This window comes from Lynx canadensis, chromosome D4, assembly GCF_007474595.2.
Source record: "Lynx canadensis isolate LIC74 chromosome D4, mLynCan4.pri.v2, whole genome shotgun sequence".
Lineage (NCBI taxonomy): Eukaryota > Metazoa > Chordata > Mammalia > Carnivora > Felidae > Lynx > Lynx canadensis.
In genome coordinates this window covers 12,512,342-12,533,678 of record NC_044315.2, presented here as the reverse complement: position 1 = coordinate 12,533,678, position 21,337 = coordinate 12,512,342, and the positions used below count along the sequence as shown (strand labels likewise).

At 45.5% G+C, this 21,337-nt stretch overlaps 1 protein-coding gene and 1 pseudogene across 1 annotated transcript in view; both read right to left on the bottom strand.

Moving 5' to 3' along the window:
- MAMDC2 (MAM domain containing 2) overlaps positions 1-21,337 on the bottom strand; it is a 150,837-nt gene that overhangs the window by 49,939 nt on the left and 79,561 nt on the right. The window contains exons 6-9 of the mRNA XM_030293837.2: positions 18,029-18,285; positions 14,162-14,255; positions 7,162-7,305; positions 2,884-3,149 (exon numbers count right to left, since the gene is read on the bottom strand). Of these exons, the coding sequence (XP_030149697.1) occupies positions 2,884-3,149; positions 7,162-7,305; positions 14,162-14,255; positions 18,029-18,285 (761 nt within the window). The remainder of the gene's footprint in view (positions 1-2,883; positions 3,150-7,161; positions 7,306-14,161; positions 14,256-18,028; positions 18,286-21,337) is intronic.
- On the bottom strand, positions 4,276-4,602 carry LOC115499327 (annotated as a pseudogene).

The window sequence follows — 21,337 nt, the reverse complement described above, 5'->3', positions numbered from 1 at the left end:
AGTGAGGGCAACTGACTTTTCATGTGATCCCTTCTCTGAAACAGTCTGTATCTTACTTCCACCTGTGGATGTTACATAAGTCAACTGTAGTTTCCTGCCTTACTTAATGCATGCCCCTGTGGTGGCCGTCAGATGGCTCTCTCTCACTCTCTGAGGAGCTGCGACCTGCTAAAAACTTGCGGCCACCTTCAGACACGTGTCCAGAGTTTTCTAGTGTTGAGTTGTATCATCTCCTCATGGGTTTTGAGGCCAGATCCATGACTCGTCTTCTACGACGGTAAGAACTTCCCTGCCCCCACCGGATCCACATTCAGTTTTCCTTCTGTGGTCAGGAAGGGACAGGGAGGCTGCTGGGAGGGGCTGGAAGTCAGCCAAAGAGGAAAAGGGCGAGTTGCCCAGCGCATCCTTATTGGCTGGGGGGCCTGCTCCTGTTCCATGGGTGTCAGGGACCAGCAGGGACTCACCCTGAAGGAGCAGGCAGGTTCCTAAACACCCCATGTGTGTGTGAGTAGAGGATACAGGGGGACAGGGTGAAGTGGGGTGGGTGGGGGCATGAGTAGGAATTAGCGTCCAGATGGCCTGAACCTAGCCCCCCCCCCCCCCCACACACCAGCTCAGCTGGGCCTCTCCTGTCATTATCTTTTCTATGTCCAATCGGTAAAATGACTATTTTTCTCCCTTGCATGAGACAGTGAGATTGTACTGTTATTAGTTGGTTACATATCTGTATCTTAATCTTTTTTCATTTGTCACCACCTCCTCAAAGGCAGGATGTAAGCCTCGTTCATCTTTATATCCCCTGCACTGAGCACATACCTAATAAATGTTGGTTGAATAAAGGAACAAATAAATGAATAAATGAATGAAAGCCGAACTAATGAATAAAACGCTTATTATATCCCCCCCCCTTTTTAAAAAACATTAGCAAAACAGAGTATGGAGTATAACAAAAATTTCGTTACTTTCTGGCGCATCCTTGATTATGTGAATCTGGTACATGTCTGCTCATGTGTGTATGTTACCAAAACTACTTGCCAGAGTTACATAATTGATCATGGGAAACAGTTTAAGCCTTTGGGATCCCTAAGAGGCAGACAGGCTTGGATACCTCCTGGAGAAACAGATCAAAGAGCAAAGTCAATGCCATTGGAAATGTCAGATGACATGTATGGAAAGATAGGCTCCCTCAGGAAATGTTAGGAATTGGCTAGCCAGTCAGCTTAGAGTATGAGTCTAGACTAGGACAGAGTAGGAATGTGGCACCAGAATCATCAACTAGCTTTCCCTATTACCCAGGAGGTGAACCAAATATCTGTTTTGTCAGGGGAACAAAGTCTGATGGAGTTAAGAAGGGGATACCTATAACGACACTACCTATTTAATCAGCATAAAAATACGAGAAGCTGCACTCAGGAGGCTGTGGTAAACCTTTATGCTTACATTCTTCTAGAGGTATCATAAATTGGCTCAACCCCTTCTAGAAGTAAGTCATGGAGGCGGCCCTGTCATTATAAGCACAATTTCGTCTTGCCTAGCAATGGAAAAGAACTTTGTAAAGATTTTCAAAGATCTTGGATTAATCATTGGGAAAATTTAATCATGCCCTGGTGGGTATTCCAATGGACTAAAAGTAATCAGGAATCATTATAATGGGGATGGCATACCAAATTTCCGTAGCAGAAAGTTACGGATGGATCAAGTCATGATTCCGTCTGGATGGTTACAACTAAGACGATCTTGAGCCATTAATGTTTGTGAAGAAGGTTTCACTGTTCTTCCAGGTTTGGATCTTTCCTGAGGGAAGCTGGACTTTGGATTAATTCCTAGTTAGTAAATGTGATCAACTGGTTGATCCGTTCACTGAACAATTTTTTCTGAGCTCCCCTTGTGTGAGTCATTTGTTTGAAGGAAGGGACCTTTCTGACCCATCTTTAGCCCATCTTTCTCAGAGTGTGGATTCGTGAGATATTTTCTGGTTGAATGAGGGGCTGAAAAAAAAACCGGATTTGCCCATACCGCTTTCATGTCTGGGTTGTAGCTGACAGAATTTATTGCTTCTGTAAAGCTTCCTTAAGTTTAGGAGTTGTTCAGCTTGGGAGACTATAGTTTTCTTTTATATTCCTCTTGCAGTAAAGCTCTCTTTGTATTCTCATCACTATCAAAATCAGCCGCTGATGATACCCTTACAAGTGAATCCTCTCTGTCTGGGTTGGCTCTCATTTTTTTACTGAGCTTCCCTACTCTGTGTTAAGATAAAGCTTTAGAGGGGCACCTGGGTGCCTCAGTCGATTGAAAGTCTGACTTCGGCTCAGGTCATGATCTCATGGTTTGTGAGTTTGAGCCCTGCGTTTGGCTCTGTGCTGATGGCTCAGAGTCTGAAGCCTGCTTCAGATTCTGTGTCTCCCTCTCTCTCTGCCCCTCCCCAACTCACACTCTGTCTCTCAAAAAATGAATAAACATTAACAAAAAGTTAAAAAAAAATAAAGCAATTAGTATTCCCACAGGCACACATGTGTATTGTGTGTGTGTGTGTGTGTGTGTCTGTGTGTGTGTGTGTAAAAGAGAAAGAGAGAGAATTCTGGTTTCAAATTAAAGTTTAGCTGTTGAACCTGGACTGTTTATATATTCCCCGCCTTCGGTCTAGTCTCAGGGAATCTAAGAAATAAACAAGTGAATCCTCTAGGTGGCCATGATTCTGAGACAGAAAACGAAAAGAACTTGTATGTAATATCATTCGTGCTTGGCTCGGATACAGTGTAGTGGTGGGGCTTTCACTTTGAACAGAAGAAAAATAACACGTCGGCCAGGTGAAAATGAACAGAAATTCACTAACCCAGCCCAGACACGGAAGGGGAGCAAAGGGTTTTGCTGGCTCTACTGTACCTTGGTTGGCATAGGCTTCTTGAAGGTGATTTCAGCTTGCATCCAGACACCCCTTGGAGACTCCAGCACAGACCAAATTTTCTCTTGAACTACGTGGTTCTCTTCAAAGATGTAAACTGCTAGGGTGTCACTCATTTTTAAAAACCCATAGATGGCATAATAAAAACGTAGACAATACTGCAAATTTCCCGGCAGGGACGGACCGTAGAGCCTTCCAATGTAGCCAGGCTGAGATGTAAACTTTGTGTTGGCCAGCAAGTAATACCCTGCGAACCGGACAGAACATTCAGGAAATCAGCAATGAAAAACTTACATAATCTAGCCCAGATTATCAAATGGAAAAATCTGGCTGAAAGTAGTGGAATTTGCCAACAGAGACTATTTCCATAAGCTTAAAAATTTTTTTTTTCAATGTTTATTTTTTTTTTGAGAGAGAGAAACAGAGAGTGTGAGTGGGCGAGGGGCAGAGAGAGAGGGAGACACGGAATCTGAAGCAGACTCCAGGCTCCGGACTCCAGTACCCGTCAGCACAGAGCCTGATGCAGGGCTCGAACCCATAAGCCGTGAGATCATGACTGGAGCCAAAATCGGCTGCTTAACCAACTGAGCCTCCCAGGCGCCCCTCCATAGGCTTTAAATGATAGAATATGTTTTGTTAAATCTGTGGCTTAAAAGTGACAGAATATATCCACGTGACTCTATTACAAATAACGCTTCTCCGGTTCTAAGTAAACTTCATAAACCAGTGTAGATGTCCACCTGGATATGCTCAGGTTCCAGGCATCGGTGAGGATTTGTGCTTTTCATGAAGCAAAAGGGATATAATCATCTTGGGACTCCAGCTTCCTGGGGCAACCAGGTGATACAGAGGGCATACCTAGCACCAGGTCCTAGTGAATGTGAGGCCCAGAGCAGATTTTTCCTTCTTATCTCTGCAGCGACCAGTGGAGATACAGAGATTACAGGCTGGCCTGGCAGTCCTTGGAATTTGGATGCTTTCACATGAGTAGTGTTATGGACTGAATTCTGTTGTCCCCCAAATCTATGTTGTTGCAGCCTGCCATTCAACCAGAAAATATCTCTCAAGTACCTAATCTGTGCAATAAAAGGGTCCAAAGAAGAATAATTCTTTCTTCTAAATAACAAAAAGAAACATAAGGTCAAGAACCTCCCCTCTCACCTAGCTCCAGACCCCCAGGGTAAACTTAAAACAGATCCATGCATTCTAGAAAACCTGGGTAGAAATGAAAAAAATAATACTCTACTTTTCTTTCTTTCCTTCTTCTGTTCCTCCCCCATCAATTTTCCCCCCTTTTTTTGATAGTCACACATCTGCCTTTATTGGGAGCAGCAGGTGGGACACCCCCAGAAAAAGTAAAAAAAAAAATTAATTTACAAAACCAGGGATTCAGTGAAGCCTCCTGGTTGGAACCCTTGGGAACGCACACAGACACCAACCCAGGGCAGCAGGAAGAGGACTCCAAAGCCCATGAAGGCCAAGCCACCACGGAGATGAGGAGCTCTTTGTAGGTATCCTGAGTGTACGTGGAGGAGTAACCTCCTACTAAAGAACCAGGCCATGAAGAACATGCCAATGGCCAACGGCACCACATCAGATGCGGGAAGACAGGCGGGTTCACTGGGCTGGTGTATCTGCTCATGGCCTCGAGCTCCATTTTGCCAGGCACAGGGTAAGCCACAGCTCTGCCACTGGAATAACGCATCAGCTCTTTTGATCACCTCAGTGTTCATTTAGTTTAGTTTCACCCAATTATTTAATTCATGTGGCAAAAGGTTCTTGGGTTATTTCCTGTGCGTGGTGGTATGGACTGAGTCGTGTCCCCCTAAAATCCACTGACTGAAAACCTAATTCCCAATGCAACTTTATTTGAAGATTGGGCCCTTAAGGAGGTAATTAAATGAGGTTATGAGGGTGAAGTCTTAATCATATAGAAATGGTGTCCTCCTGAGAGGAAGAGACACCAGAGACCTGTCTCTCTCTTTTTTTTTAATGTTTATTTATTTTTGAGAAACAGAGAGAGACAAAGTGCAAATGGGGGAGGGGCAGAGAGAGAGGGAGACACAGAATTGGAAGTAGGCTCCAGGCTCTGAGCTGTCAGCACAGATGTGGGGCTCGAACCCCCAGACTGCGAGATCACGACCTGAGCTGAAATTGGAGGCTTAACCGACTGAGCCACCCAGGTGCCCGGAGACCTCTGTTTCTCTCTTCACGTATACATGTGGAGCAAAGGCCATGTGAGGACACAATGAGAAGGCGCCATCTATCTACAAGGCAGGAAGTAAGGTCTCGCCAGAAACCAACCCTGACAACATCTGTGTCTAGGACCTTCCACCTCCAGAACTGTGAGGAAACACGGTTCTGCTGTTCAGGTCACACAGTCTGTGGTACTTCACTGGGCCACCGGGGCAGATTAGTAGGGGTGGCCATGCACAGCCACAGCAACATTCTTGAAACATGAATTTAATTCTACTCTTCTCTTCCCTAAAATCTTTGACTGGTTTCTCATTTAGTTTATAAAAAAAAATCCCCAAATGCTTACTCTGGCCTGCCATGCCATGGTCTACCTCCTAACTTCATTTTCTTCCACTCTCCTGCCCTCAGTGCAGCCACACTAACCTTCCAACTACTCGGGGTGTCCCGTTCTTCCCATGATCAGGACTTCACAGATGCTGTTCCCTCTGCCTGGATTCCTCCCCCTCTCCTGGCTAATACCCTCTCTCCTCAGAAAAGCCTTCCCAGGATCTCCTACCAAAATTAGGCTCTCTCTCCCCTAATCTCTCTCAGAGCCCACTTTTCATTTCTTCCATAGCATGTACCTTATACGTTTATTTGTGTATATATTTGTCTAACATTTCTCTTGCCCGTTGAAATGACTGTTAGAAAATACACGATGACAAGTATAAAATTGTGAGGTCCCCGTTTCAAAGCCCTTCCCGGGCCCTGTGCAAGTAAGGTGCTCTGAAATGTTTTTTTTTTTTTATTTTTATTTTTTAACGTTTATTTATTTTTGAGACAGAGAGAGACAGAGCATGAGCGGGGGAGGGGCAGAGAGAGAGGGAGACACAGAATCTGAAGCAGGGTCCAGGCTCTGAGCTATCAGCCCAGAGCCTGACATGGGGTTCGAACTCATGGACGGCGAGATCGTGACCTGAGCTGAAGTCGGACACTTAACCGACTGAGCCACCCAGGCGCCCCTGAAATGTTAAGTTTCATCAGTGTATTAACATGCCCCAGTGCCTAGTATATAAACAGGCATTGAATAAATGAATTAGACACCAACCCTTGAAAACAAGCTCTTTGCACCCATCTCTACGGGAGTGGGCTTCACAGGGGATGCCATCAAAGTGATTAGGTAGGTAATCCTTACACAGGGGAGCTCAAACTGGTTTCCAATAGTTCCTTGTAGACCGAGCCATCAAGTGCCCCACCCCTGACATTTTCCCAACAGCTTTTTTAGCTTCTCTTGCCCTACAATATCTGTTTGTTGAGTAAATTACACATAACAGGAAATTTACCATTTTAACCATTTTAAAACCTACAGTTCAGCGGCATTTAGTACATTCACCAATGCTGGGCAACCACCACCACTGCTTCATTCCAGTACATTTTCATCACCCAGAAGGAAACTCTATACCCATTAAACAGGAACTTCCCATCCCCCGTCCCCAGCCCCTGGACACCACTAATCTGCTTTCTGTCTCTATGAATCTGCCTATTCTGGATGTTTCATACAGTTGTAATCTAATAGCTTTTTTTTTTTTAAATAGCTTTTTAAAGGTACTTCTCCATAGGGGCGCCTGAGTGACTCAGTTCAGTTAAGCCTCTAACTTTTGATTTCAGCTCAGGTCATGATTTCTCGGTTTGTGGGACGGAGCCCTCCATCAGGCTCTGCGCCGACAGCAAGGAGTCTGCTTCAGATTCTCTGTCTCTACTTGTCTCTGCCTTTACCCTGCTCCTGCTCCCACTCTCTCTCTTTCTTTTACTCAAAATAAATAAATACACTTAAAAAAAAAGACAAAAGTACTTCTCCACCTGAGGGGAAGAGCAAGATAATGTCCAAAGGTTTGACTATTTAAGCAACTGGCAAATCGAATTCTAAGTTTTAAAAAGAGGCCAAACACGAGATTGCCCATCGCATTTGTTTTTTCACAGCTGCCCTTTTTTGTTTAAGTTGCCATCTTGATGGGTGTGGAGTAAGATTGGCAGCTGGAGCACTCCCACCCCCGGCGCCCGGTGGGCACAGACCCCCAATTTACCGATGCCTGATGTGTGGTCTCCGGCCCGATACATGTTTGGTTTTACTTTCACCCGGGTCCAGCCTGGACCTTCTTTGTCTTGATAAAAGTTGCAGAGATCTTCCTCGAAATCGCAGCTGGCTTCCATGGCACTGAAAGGAAGTTCTGAACAAAGGAGAACCAAAGTTAAAGAGCCAGACTCAAGGGTCTCAAGGGACTACATCAACGGGTTGACAAATACATACATATTCGTGCCAGGGGAGACGGAATACATAAAACACGCCAAAAGATTTTTACCCTAATGGCATGCTGGCAGGTTAGCATCAAGCTAACATCTCAGCATGGCAGAAAATTGTTCTTTTCCTCCCTAAAGGGATGGAGAGAAGGAGCTCTGTTCACACTCTCTATAAAAAATAAAGAAGTACCACACTTCAAAAGACATTTCCTTCCATAATGTAAAGACTGGGAACAATTATTCACATAGTTCTTCACAATTCAAAATTCATTCATAGAAAATTAAAGAGAAAGAAAAAGATAAAGATTTTAAGGAATTCTTAATTTTTCTCTAAGACAGGTATTTTAGGAATTATATTTTCCAGAAATGATTTTCCTTTGTTGATCAATCTGTGTCACCAGCACAGCTGCTGTCTGTTGATAATTGATATTAGTCACAGGAGCTGATCTGCTTGAAGAAAATCATCGCTCAGTATAAATCACGAGGTTCAAAAAGTCACACCAATTTCATCACCCATACTGCTATTATTTTGCCTTTTGCTGAATTCTGGTATCATTTACCCTGGTCTATAAATACCACCTCATTTCAGATTGCCTGCAGGGAATGAAACATAAAAGATTTCTGCTTTTTTGTGAATAACTTGGTACAGCAACAAGTGATTGTAAATTTCACTGTTCGGATCATCCGAGTCCAGAAGGGATGTGACTGCCACAGTTTGGGACACATTCAACAGAGCCAACTGTGATCCTGTTCTGCAGGCTGACATAATACTGGTTTAAACTTTTAGGGCCAGAGAAAGAGGGCACTGTTTTGAATAAGTGGGAAATTACCTCTAGAGAAATATTGGAATTCTGGGAGCAGTGACCTAATGAAACAGGGAGCTGTTTATGGACAAAAACTCACTATACTCTCAATTCCTGAATTCCCAAAGCAAGAGAGTTTAGCCCAGATTAAAGGGGATGAAAGACGTATGACAACCAAATACTACAAGGGTGCCGAGATTCAATCTTGGTCCAGGAAAATACATAGCATGTAAATATAAATGGGAGGTGCCTGGGTGGCTCAGTTGGTTAAGTGTCCAACTTCGGCTCAGGTCATGATCTCGTGGTTCGTGGGTTTGAGCCTTGCATTGGGCTTGCTGCTGTCAGCACAGAGCCCGCTTTGGATCCTCTGTCCCCCTCCCTCCCTGCCCCTCCCCCACTCATTCTCTCTCTCTCTCTCTCTCTCTCTCTCTCTCTCTGTCTCTCTGTCTCTCCCTCCCTCCCTCCCCTCAAAAATAAACAAACATCAAGAAAAAAAAAAAAGACAGCATTGGGACAAGTGGTGAAATTAGTATGTGGATCATAGGTTAGTTGATAATACTGTATCAGTGCCAAATTTCCTGAACTTGTTATTAATATTTATTTATTTTTGAGAGAGAGAGAGAGAGAGAGAACAAGCAGGGGAGGGGCAGAGAGAGATGGAGACAGAATTCCAAGCAGGCTTTACACTTGGGGCTTAAACCCATGAACCATGAGACCATGACCTGAGCTTAAGTCAAGAGCCAGAGGCTTAACTGACTGAACCACCCAGGTGACCCCAAATGTCCTCAACTTTATAATTATCTGATAGCATGCTGGAAAATGTGCTGGGTTTTAGAAACTACACACTGAAGTATTTAGGGTCAGGGGCATAATGTTTACAAGTCACTTTTACATGGTCAATAAAGCAAATGTGGCAAAATGTTAATTTGTAGATCTGGGTGAAGAGTACATGAGAGTTCTTTATAGTATTCTTGAAAATTAAAAAAAAAATTTTTTTAATGTTTATTTTTGAGAGAGACAGAGTGTGAGTGGGGAGGGGCAGAGAGAGAGGGAGACACAGAATCTGAAGCAGGCTCCAGGCTCCGAGCTGTCAGCACAGATCCCCACGTGGGGCTCGAACGCACAAACCGTGAGATCATGGCCTGAGCCAAAGTCGGACATGTAACTGAGCCACCCAGGCACCCCAATTCTTACAAATTTTATCTGAGTTTAAAATGATACTAAAACAAAGTTCTAAAAACTCTAAATTAAAAAAATAAGTGACCAAAACCACATTACAAACAAACAAAGAAAAAAAGATTAGGAATAAAACATTCCTGTATAATTGGATCCCAATGGTATCTCAGGAGACACACCCTGCCAAGTGTGCAAGGAAGGCATCCCGATGAGCCAGAGAGGAGATCAGGAAACAAAGGGCATTCTCAATGCTCTGTGACAGGTGGGCCTGCCCACACATTGCTAGGCCTGGCTCTGTGAGCATCCAGGAGTATTTTTCAGCCATGAAAATAAAGTCTTTGAAAAATGAGTGTGATGTTCGCACAGACAAGGATCCTCTGACACCAGCCCCCCCCCCCCATGCACATTTGAGACAAGGGGAGACCCCATATTGGTTAGTTACCCCTCTACCACCTGGTAATGAAAAAGTAGATGAAAAGGCACAATCTACAGATGCCCGTCTAGTTCAGAAAATGGTGTAGTGCTCCCAAAAGCCACACACAAAGAGAACAGCAGGTCAGTGAAATCACTCATCAGGAATATATCCCAAGGAATATCCCCCTGGGCAACCACAAGAGAATCATAACCCATTTATTAGGTGGGCATGAGAGGCAAGAGGTGGTATTAAAACTTAAAAGTAAGCACGGATCAGTACACTCCATGGTGACACTGAGTCACGCAGAAAAGATTTTTCTGAGAATGCGATTATATTCCCTTGTTAAATACCTAGTCCTAGAAATGGATTTGTTTGGGGTCCTGAGAAGGTCTGATAAAAAGAAAATCTCAAAAGCATAACTGAAAGCCTAAATCTTTTTCACCCAGAATGTTGCTTCTGCTATGAGACAGTATCTAATTCCTGAAGACAGGGCCAGAGGGCCTGTTTGTGACCCCAAATGAGCTCACCAGAATCTGGGGTGGATGGAAAGCCTTTGCTTAAGGCTTGTTTCAGAGCATATGGGCTGAGTGGCCATCACAGTTGAACATTAATGACCTATTTGAAGTATAGGGAGGAATCACAGGCAGTTGGAAGCCCTTGAACATCAGTTGACCAGAGAGAGAGAGAGAGAGAGAGAGAGAGAGAGAAAGAAAGAAAGAAAGAAGAAGGAAGGAGGGAGGGAAGGAAGGAAGGAAGGAGGAAGGAAGGAAGGAGGAAGGGAAGGAAAGAAGAAGGGAAGGAAGGAAGGAAGGAAGGAAGGAAGGAAGGAAGGAAGGAAGGAAGGAGGAAGGGAAGGAAGGAAGAAGGGAAGGAAGGAAGGAAGTCCCTTGAACAAGGTACCAAAAAGCATCATGATGTAAGATTTAGTTTATTACTTGCTTTATAACATTTGCACTTTTTAGAAATGAAAGGCTTTGAAGATGCTCTAATCAGGTGGAAGGAGAAGTCATTGGTAGCATGTCTCATCCTTTCCCCTGCCCCATGAAGTTCATGGAGATAGACTCAGTATCAGCCCCAGACCTCTAAAAGCTCATCAGCAGCCTTTTAATCATCAGCCCCTGCAGTGCTAGAGAGATCTGGGGTGCAGCGTGGTCTGTAGGCTGCTACACTTGCACAGCAGCTTTATTTTAGCAGGAGCCAGCCCGAAAGTAGGCGGAGACAGCTCAGAGCTGGCTTGGAGACAGAGTGAGCGAGACCTGGCGCCAGGCTGAGGAGTCTTGAGGGAGTAGGGGCTGGGCCACTGACCAGGCTGTGGAGATGCTTGAGGGCTGAGCTAAGGCAACTGCAGCTGTAACCAAGGCAACCACCGGAGCCAGGTTTCCAATCAGACATCAAGTGAGCAGTGTGCTGTTGGAGAATGGGCCAAGCAGAAATCCTTTGAAGGGTACATCCATGAGTGTCAGGACCTTTCCAGTCCCGGAGCCAGATGGGTGGACCCTAGCCCAGGGAGGAGATTGGGCGTGTGTAAGGCAGAGGAGAGGGAGCTCTTAGTTTGGGGTTGGGCACTGAGCCGGGATCCCTAGGAGTGGATGGAATCACCTGTTGGCCATTCAAGGATTTACAGCCTAAAAGGAGAGCTGATTCCTACCTTCTAGATGCTAGGCCAAACATGGTGGTGGATGGGGAGGTTGTGGGTGGAAAAGGCTTAGAAGGGAAGTGCCCTAACTCAACTAGGGGGCATGGAGAGTTGTCACTGCCCTCTGGCAGCATCCTGGGGGAATATTTGCGAAGCTACATGACTCTGGTGTTTAACACCTAGGACACTGTGATGGGTCCTGGGTCTGGGAGACTGGATTAACTCTAAGCCCAACCAGATGGTGGGAATGAGATGCTTCATATGTTGAAATAATTCCTGTCTCAGCCTACTCAGGGAGAACGGGGGAAGAAAATGCTAGATCCAGCTGGGAAAAGCAAGTCTGGAGCTAACCGAGATAAGGAAAAAAATGTTGGCACCTGTTATAAAACAGAAGGGCATAAACTATTTGTGAAATGTAAGATGAAGTATGGAAACTGGAGGGCTCAGCTTGTAAGACTCAGAATCTGGCCCACAGCTGCTGAATGAAAGGCATAAAGCAGGCTCCAGCTCACCCATTCACCAAGCTGGTGCCCTTTGCTGGTTCTCTAGTTTCAATCTGACTCCTTTGTTCCCCAGGGAGTGGATGGGAGTATTTTGAAAATTCAATAAATAACATGAAGCCTCAAGGCCAAGCATTTTCTGTATGCCATACTCTGCTCAGGCCTTCACGGACATTAACCTCTCATCTTCCCAATGGTGTGAAACAGATTCTTCTACCCTTGCCCTATACATGTGGAAACGGAGGTTAATCAGACAGAGAGGTGAATCAACATGCCCAAGGTCACACGGTTTGTAAGCGGCAGAGTAGGGACGCGAATCCAAAGTCCTGGCTCTGTAGCATAACACTGCAATCATGCAGTTAAACCATTTTAAAGAAAGTCGCTACGTTGGGAAGTTCTCAAGACCTAACGGAGCCTTGGCTAACCTAATTACATGAAAATGTGAGTCGCCTGTGGTCCCTATGGAGGAGGAGTCTTTATGCGGGCTGAATCTTAGAGACTGAGGGGCCACGGGTGCTTTTAACAAATGGTCCTTATTTTGCTGAAATCTTTCTTTTCACCAGTCAGTGGGAAAGGGTTCACATAGATTCTGTATGTTTAAAAAAAATTTTTTTTTAAATGTTTATTTTTGAGAGAGGCAGAGCGTGAGCTGGGGAGGGGCAGAGACAGAGGGAGACCCAGAATCCCAAGCAGGCTCCAGGCTCCGAGCTGTCAGCACAGAGCCCGACACAGGGCTCGAACTCACCAACAGTGAGACCGTGACCTGAGCCAAGGTTGAATGTTTAACCAACTGAGCCACCCAGGCACCCCAATTCTGTATTTTTTTTAAAAGGGAGAGTGTTTCCAAATATTACTTCTAAGATGGCTCAATAGATACTGTTACGTCCCCCCCCCCCACTGCCGCCTCTTCATCCCAACCTCTACTCCATGCAGGTATTGAATAAAAACCTCTTTTCCATATGTATAACTTGGAAATATAAAAGTTCAATGTAAATGCCTGGTGACAAAAAGGAAACTTTCTAAAAGTAATGACAAGAGGTTATGAAACTACTATTAACATCACTGAAATATTAGCTGATGAGATTAGGGAACAGTCAGATTTGGAGAAGTAAAATAATGTTGGTGTCTGTTCTGTCCAATTTTAAAGACTCTTAAAAATCTTTGATTACAGTTTGTATTCAATCATTTTAATGAAAATATGTAAATATGTAAACCCTGTCTAGTTCAATCTGTTTCACTAGCTTCCCCCCACTTTTTAAAAATTAGAATTAGTAAAAAAAAAAAATAGCATTTGGTTTTAGCACATTAGAGTGTTTCTCTCTAATTCTGGAATAACACTTCAGCTCAAGTAGAAAATATTATCTTTCTCAGTCGCCTTGCTGGTAGAATACATCTGAGACCATATGCAATCAGACACCAACTTTTATCTTTAGTGAAAGTCAGACTACAAAGGCCATGTTCAAAAATGTACTTCTCATGCTTCTAAACTCAGAAGGAAGGCTCATTAATAACATGGGACAACCGCTATCTCCCTGGGGTCTCTCAAAAAAAAAAAAAATTCCCTAAAAGGTAAGGTCCCCTGCATTTATCTGGGCCAGCATGAATACAGTGTCGTCCTCACTCTAGGGCATTTTCTAACTTACTTTGAATCGATTTGTTTACCTCGTTCCCCAGAAAGTAAGAATTCCCTCTCTTTTCCAAACACCAAGTTTATGGAAATTATAAAACTGGCCACTGTAAAAGAATGTGCAGACTTACTTAGAAAGAGAAGTTAAATTAAGTAGGTAACATTTAGCCCAAAGCTAACTGTATCCAACACCAACATCTTTAAATGTGAAGACATTTATAGGTTTTGGATACATAAAATTGGGAAGGATTTTTATGATTCTACTCCGTAGAGTTTGAGAGTTTTTTCCACCTACTTGGCCACCTGTATATGGATCTAAGCTATCCTTTAAAGAGAAAGATGGGGAGGAAATGTGTTTGTATTCTTTGATTTTAATTACCTAGTAAGTAGGGACGATGAAAGTTCCTTAACACCTGACAACTGCCCTGTGGGTTCAGAAAAATTAAATTCACACTGCGAGGTGGGGGAGAAAAGAGTAATGTAGCAGAAAAATGACTATTCAGTTAAGTAATTTTTTAAAGGAGGCGATCACAGGAGAGGTGAGGAAATTAGAATTAATTCAAGTCCTGACCACAGGTGTCTATCAGGAAAATTCCGTATGTAAAGAGGAAGAAAAAGAGAATGCTTACCTGTCTGATTTTGGCAGTGAACAGGAGAGAAAGAAATATCATCCAGGGCAACATACCCTCCTTTAGGACCATTGAAAGCAACTTCAAAAATAACCTGCAGAGAAAAAGGATGTATTATTACAGGTTTACATATTTTCTGGTAGGCTTCAGAGCTCTTAACTGTGATTTAAAATGATGTGTCAATCAAGCCAGGTGATGGCAAGTTATAAGTACTGAGGAATCATGTTCCTAAATCTGAGGCAGCTGCTGTCTTGATCTCTAGTTTCTCTTAGGGAGAGGGAATCCTAAACCCTAAGTTGTATTTTATTGGTGGACTTGTCCCCCTCCCTTGAGTGTATATCAGTCTCTGATAGAACCACTGAATTGACGATTTGTATTATGACCTTCAGTTAAAGAAACAACAGGCTACTCGCAGAAGGCTGGCTCGGTTCTCCCAATGCCCTTCCCACAGAACTAAGCCCCTCCAGGGCCCTTTCCCTTTTCACACATGCAAGTCTGTGTGAGGGTTCTGGACAAAGATGCAGAATCAGAGATGATTACCTGTCAGCTAAGGCAAAATCAGGCCCCAAATTCTATTTTATTTTTTAAAATTTTGAGAGAGAGAGCGTGCGCGCATGCACGCACATGAGTGCGGGAGGGGCAGAGGGAGAGGCAGAATCTGAAGCAGGCTTCATGCTCAGTGCAGAGCCCAATGTGGGGCTCAGTCCCATGACCCTGGCATCATGAACCTGAGCAGAGACCAAGAGTCAGATGCTCAACCGACTGAGCCACCCAGGTGGCCCAGGCCCCAAATTCTATGTATGGACGTTAGCATTTCAGCATGTCCAGGCACGTTCCCCAAGTGGTTAGAGAGAACATGAGGTTGTTAATGGGTCGAACCCTTCCATTTTCCTCCCTTTTCTGCCGCTGACTTCCACTCTGAGGTCAGTCGACTACCTTCTGCCTGTGACCATGGGGATCAGGTGTGGCGAGCACTGCGGGGGAAACTGCCCCAGGGTGTGGTCCACTCCGGTGAATTAACATGAGAAGATGCAGGGTTTGCAGGGCTTGAAATTCCAATGCCTTCAGGACCAGGCAGGTAACAGAAATACATGATGTGAGCTTAGTGAGACGCAGGAGGAAAGGGTGCAGAACGCATCCGGGAGAATGCAAGCCGGGTCTGAGCGGGGGTGGGGAGCTGCTACTCACTGCTGACGTGTGGGAGTCCCGCCTGAAGTGTCCGGACCTACCAAACTGTCAAGGAGATCTGGATCTCCAGATTTTTATTTGAAATCTTTGGATTTTTTCAATGTTGGCAATGAATTCAAACAGGCAAACAGACACCACTCTAGTGGCCAAGCAAATCGTTGTGGGCTAGATTTGACCCCTAGGCTTCTTAGTTCTCAACCTGTTCTAAAGAGAAGAGTGTCTCGGAGGCAGACAGACCAGAGTTCAAATCCCATTTCTGTCACTTATTAGCTGGGTGACCTTGAATATGTTGCTAACTCTTTCAAGGGCTTTCTTCTGTCATTTATAAAATAGACATAATACCTGCTACCTTATAGCACTACTGAGATTAAATGAGATAAGGTGTATAAGGCCCCTCGTATGCAGTCAGGTGCATATAGAGCTCTGTACTTAATTCATGTCTATTTCTCCAGGTTGACCAACCCCCTCTTGAACTCATATTCAGGTTTGAGCCTCATTAGCCACTAATTAGCTCAAACAGGTTCCTTCCCTCCACCAGGTGTGAGTTTCTCCAGTTTTGAAAGAAAGAATGTGGACACGATGGTCGTGTTCAGCTTAACGACAATGGTCCTACAGACACCTGGATTCTGCACAATGTAAGAGGGGCCTTGGAAGCCTGTCGTTGGCAAAGGTCGAGGGAAGGCCGAGAACATGAAGGGGACAGACGTGGATCAGTGGGAAGGGGCAATGGAGTCCACACACACAGCCCAGGTCCATGACATTTCATTTTCAGGGTGCTCGCTGATAAAGTGAACGACAGAGCTTGATCTTACTGGTGGAGGGAGAATATTTCTGATCAGAATTTGCGAATCATAGCCCATGTGCCGATGCATTCTCTCTTGTTCAGAAAGGGGGTCTCGGGTGCTTGTTTTCCTTTCTAAGATCCATTTGAGAAGACAGCGACATTAAATTCACTGATTTCTGCAGAGTGAGTCTCTTTTGCTGGCAATTACCAAGAGCAAACAGTAGCAGCATGAGTCAGACCTGCTGGAGCAAAATCACGCACCTGTGAACCAAAAGGGTACAAACTAAAGTGCAGTAGTGTCCAGAATTGTGACTTTTCAAGCACTGACGGAAAAGAAAATCCAGCAGTCTCACTCACACAAATGCCGCCCAGGGAGTTTATGGTTGGATGGAAGGAGTTTGCAAAGAAACGGTCGTCACTGCGCGTGTGACTCATTTGACTTCAACAGAAGGAAAAATTTCTGAAACAGTATGTGCATTTCTTTTCCTCTTTGTAACTCAAACTCAGAAAATTTTCCACTGGGCTGCAAGAGCGGATCAAGGCTTCACCCGACTTTGGGAGAGGAAATAGCACACGTCCTGCAAAAGGCAGTGTGTTCTCTCTGGAGCTGTGTGGGGGGACAGGAGAGGATCTGAAGGGGGTAAGGGGCGTGGCAGGCATGTCTTCGGTAGCTAGAACATGTCACAAACCAGTCCAGTCCCAAGCTCCAGTCTCTGAAGCTCCACATCAGGTGAGCAGATGGCACCACTAAAAAGCATGCAGGGAATAATCTACTGTTCTGTACTTTAAAGGGGACTAGGGAAGATACTACAAAAAGCACAAAGCTAGGAAGGGGATATTAACAAACCTGCGGTAACTAAGACTCTAGGTACAGCTCCAAATCTGGAACCACAATGTTGCACCCACTGATTCTAGAAGCCCTGGGGCAGCGGGGGTGGGGGTGGGGGGGGTGGTAGTGGTCCTCAGACAGGGCTGGGCCTCTGCCTTCAGCTCTAGGTCAGATTTCAGTCCAGAAGTTTCCTAAGTGCCTGGCACTCACCAGCTGTGTGACCCAGATACAAAATATCAAACTGTTCGGACTCTCTCTTTTCTCCTTCCTTATCTATAATTTGGGGATAATCCTATCTCCTCTGGAGTGTTTCAAGTACCGAAACACATACATAAATATAAATAATGTATGTGCTTCAAAAGAAGGTCTGCAAGGACGAACACCAGAATGTTAGTGTTCTCATCCTTGTAGGGTTAGCCTGGGGGGGTTTGGTTTTGCTTTCCTGAAGTTTCTAATTCTTCTGCATTGGATATTTATCACTCGTGCAGCTACAAAAGTTTTAAAACTTAAGTACCAAGGCTTGTTTCAAATTGGGGCCACGATCATAAATCTATTTCTAATTTTGATGACATTACTTATACCGTCAAGGAGGAAGGAAGAAAATAAGTTGGCTTCTCTCTCTCTCTCCCTCTCTCTCAAGACTCTTCACTCAAGTAAGGGGAAGTTTCCTCCCTGCTCACAGGAATGGAAAGTCAAGAGTGGGTTTCACTCAGAGGACGTTCATCTCTTTGGAACTCACCAAGACCACAGAGCGAGGTTCCGAGGGGAAGTGGGCTCAAGAAATGGAGTTGATTGACTGGCTTTTTCTCTATCTGTCCTTAAGAAGAGTCTTGGTAGAAAGTGAAGATGACCAAGCAGGAAGACGGAGGAAGAGGGAAGAGAGGAGAGAGAGGAAGAGGGAAAAGTAAGGGGAAAGCAGAGGGGGGCCAAAGAAGAGAAAAGGTAGACGGACATGCACGGAGAAGAACGGACGAACGTGGCCGCTGGTGTCGCCCGATCGCCAGGCCTGTGCGCCTGCGCAGAGCAGTGCGGCCAGGGCCCACGTGGACACACCTGGCGGACCTACCTCCATGGGGTACGGCGCGCTGAACTCCACCTCAGCAAGATTCCACACACCATTCCCTGGCTTGTCCATTTTCCAGATTTCCTCGTAAAGGCCAGCCCCATCCCGAGTGTAGAGGGAGAAGATATTGTCATTCCCCTGCTGGAGTTGGTAATAAAACGACAGGCAGCCGGACATGGGGGCCGTGGTCATCGGGGAGATGAGTTGCGCCACCTCCTGGAAGTGCTTGACGTAAACCGAGTCCACGTACATGTAGTGGCCTGAAAAGCGCACAGACGACACACTGCGTTAAGACAGGCCTGGCGGGTGGGGGTGGGGGGAAGCGGGGGGGGGGGGGGTTTCAGAGGACGCGAGACGATTCTGGCCGGGAGAAGTGTGGTCGCGAGCGGGTGGGTGTGGCGGCTGGGGAGGGGGTGGGGGCAGGGGGAGCGCGAGGAGCTCCACGTGCTCTGCCAAGGACGGGACAACACCCACCCTGTCTCTTTGCCTCACTTTCGGTTGAAGTGAAATACACACATAAAAGGTAGAAGCGTCAGCTGCAAAGTGCTGGAATGTTCAGGAGCTGAACACAGCTGTGGAAGGAAACAGAACATTACCCCGGGAGGCCACCCCCTCTCCCAGGCTTTCTGTTGAGTTCCCAGATTTCTAAGAACATGCCAGGCATACCATCTGTTCCTTCAGGGGCACAGGGGGCCCCTCCTGTACATTTTTACAATATACACAAAATGTCATGGAGTCTTTTTGGAGAGAAACTAAGATTTTGACTTCAGACGAGATTACAAATTGTGCCTAACAGAACATGTAGACAGGGATGGGATTCGGGTGGTGGGGCTTGGGACACCACTCTTGGCGAGGCCTTGGGGGACTCTGGGCCCGGAGGGTGACCTCCCTCAGAGGCATTTTGTGAAACAGAGAAACCGGGAAGCAGAAGGCGGTGGGGGGCGGGGGGGGGGGGGGGCCTGGATCTGGCCCTGAAGAGACCTGAGGTTGAGTCCTGCTGGGACCTCATGCAAGTTACTAAACATCTCTGGGCTTCAGTGTCCTGATCTCTACAGTGAGAACCACATACTCCCCTCCCAGGGCTGATATGAGCATTAAACGAGATTATGTTCGTGAAGTGCTTACCATGGGCTGGCACGTTGTAATTGCCTAACACAATTATAACGAAAGGAATGTCATTAATGATTCTGGTACCATGCCTTCCCCATTGTCTGTTTTGTGTAAAGGGTGGTTGTTATTATTAGCGATTTAAGCTGCAGTGATGGAGGAGGGCAATGCAACGTAGCTTCAACAGAATGACCTTTTGTATTTATGAGTTCAGAACAATTACAGCTTAATATCTTTCTTTTAGTACATGGTGACTATTAACAATACTCCCTTTCATCCTCAGCAGTAAGGGGATTAGGAAGAATATATGCCATCATACACCGGATACTTGCTTTGCTTCTAGACCACCACCCGGTGTGCAACAGGCCCCAACAAATGATTATTCAAAGCACAGATCCAGCCTCAGAAAGCTTCTCACTCAACAGGGCAGAGGGGACAGGTGGATACATCAGGGCTTGCTTTCTCCCGGCAGCAAATTGCTCAACCCCCTGAATCATCTCCCTTGTTGAACTAGAATTTCTCTCAGCATCTTGCCAGGCCGTGCAACTCTGAACAAATGGTGATCACAAACTCAGATGACCGGAGGGACCAGCCAGATGAAGTATGCAAACTGAAGTGGAGCGGGTCAGGGAGAAAACAGAGTGATCAATTAGTTGCCAACATTTGAAATCCTGTTTCATCAGCAATGAGAAACAGAAATCAAGCTCCTCTAGAAATACATCAGAAAATCTGATAGCGCTGAGCCCATATTCTCACGCTGCAAGCGAGCCCCTGGTGTAAGGAGTGGCGGCCCTCACAAGGGCCTGTGTTCTCTGGTCCCAAGACTGACTGCATCCTTCCCTTTGCTACCAGCTGATGCCCCGACATCCAGGCTGGGGCCTCAGGCTTTTCCCACTGAAGCTCAAAGTCTAAATGTTCATAGAAAATCTATCCATCTGAAAATGATACCCCAGTATTAGTTTGCTAGTGTTGCTATAATATAGTGGCACAAATCGGGTGGCTTAAACAATGGAAATATATATGTTTTTCCCAGCTCTGGAGGTGAGAAGTCTCAGACGGAGGTGTGGGCAGGACTGGCTCCTTCCCAGGGCCGTGGAGAATCTGTTCCACGCCTCTGCCCCAGCGTTGGGTGGTTGACTGGCAATCTTTGGCCTTCCTTGGCTGATAGATCTCTGCCTTCATAGTCATGTGGTGTTCTCCCTTTGTCCAGGTCTCTCTCTCTGTCTGCCTCCCCCTCACTTTTATGAAGACACCAGTCATGCTGGATTAGGGACCTACTTCAGTATGACCTCATCTTAACTAATTATATCTGCAGCAACCCCGCTGCCAAATAAGGTCACACTCTGAAGTGCTGGGAGTTAGGACTTCACCATATGGTTTTGAGGAAATACAATTCAACCCATAACATCCACTGCCACAATTTTTTAAACTTTGTACATGCCAAATAAACATATCTGCGGGCTGGAAACAGCTGATGGGCTCCCACTTTGCTGACTCTGGGATGTGATTTTATTTTATTTTATTGTATTTTATTTTAATTTAATTTAATTTAATTTAATTTAATTTAATTTAATTTTAGAGTTTATTTTGAGAGAGAGAGTGAATGAGCTAGTGCGAGTTGGGGGGGCACAGAGAGAGGGAGAGAGAGAATCCCAATCAGGCTCTGCGTCGTCAGCACAGAGCCCAACTTGGGGCTCGAACCCATGAACCAAGATCATCACCTGAGCCGAAATCAAGAGTCGGACGCTTAACTGACTGAGCCACCTAGGCACCCCTGGGAAGGGATTTTAAAGGAAGAATCAGAATGTCAGACTAAACAGAATCAGAGAAATGTCTGAACCGGAAGGAAGGCCATGGCCCCCCATCCTAAGCCCCAGTGCCCCCTGCAGCGCTGTGGGGGCCAGCCAGCCTCAGCTAGAATACTTTACTCATAGAGAGCACATGTGACCAGCTAGTCTCTGTAACACACCTTTGCTCACTGATGACTCTTGTGTCAAAGGCAGAGAGGAAATATTTCATGCTCTTTGAAACAGGTCTTCTAATGAAACAGAATCCCCTTCCATGATATAGGCCAGTGTAGGGGTGCGGGCCTGGCGGGAGGAGAGACCTAACACTTTGTTTCCCTGGGACTTCATTGTAGGGGCCTCTCTTTCTCTCTCTCTCTGCCTCCCCCCCAAATAAAAAAAATAAACTTAAAAAATATTA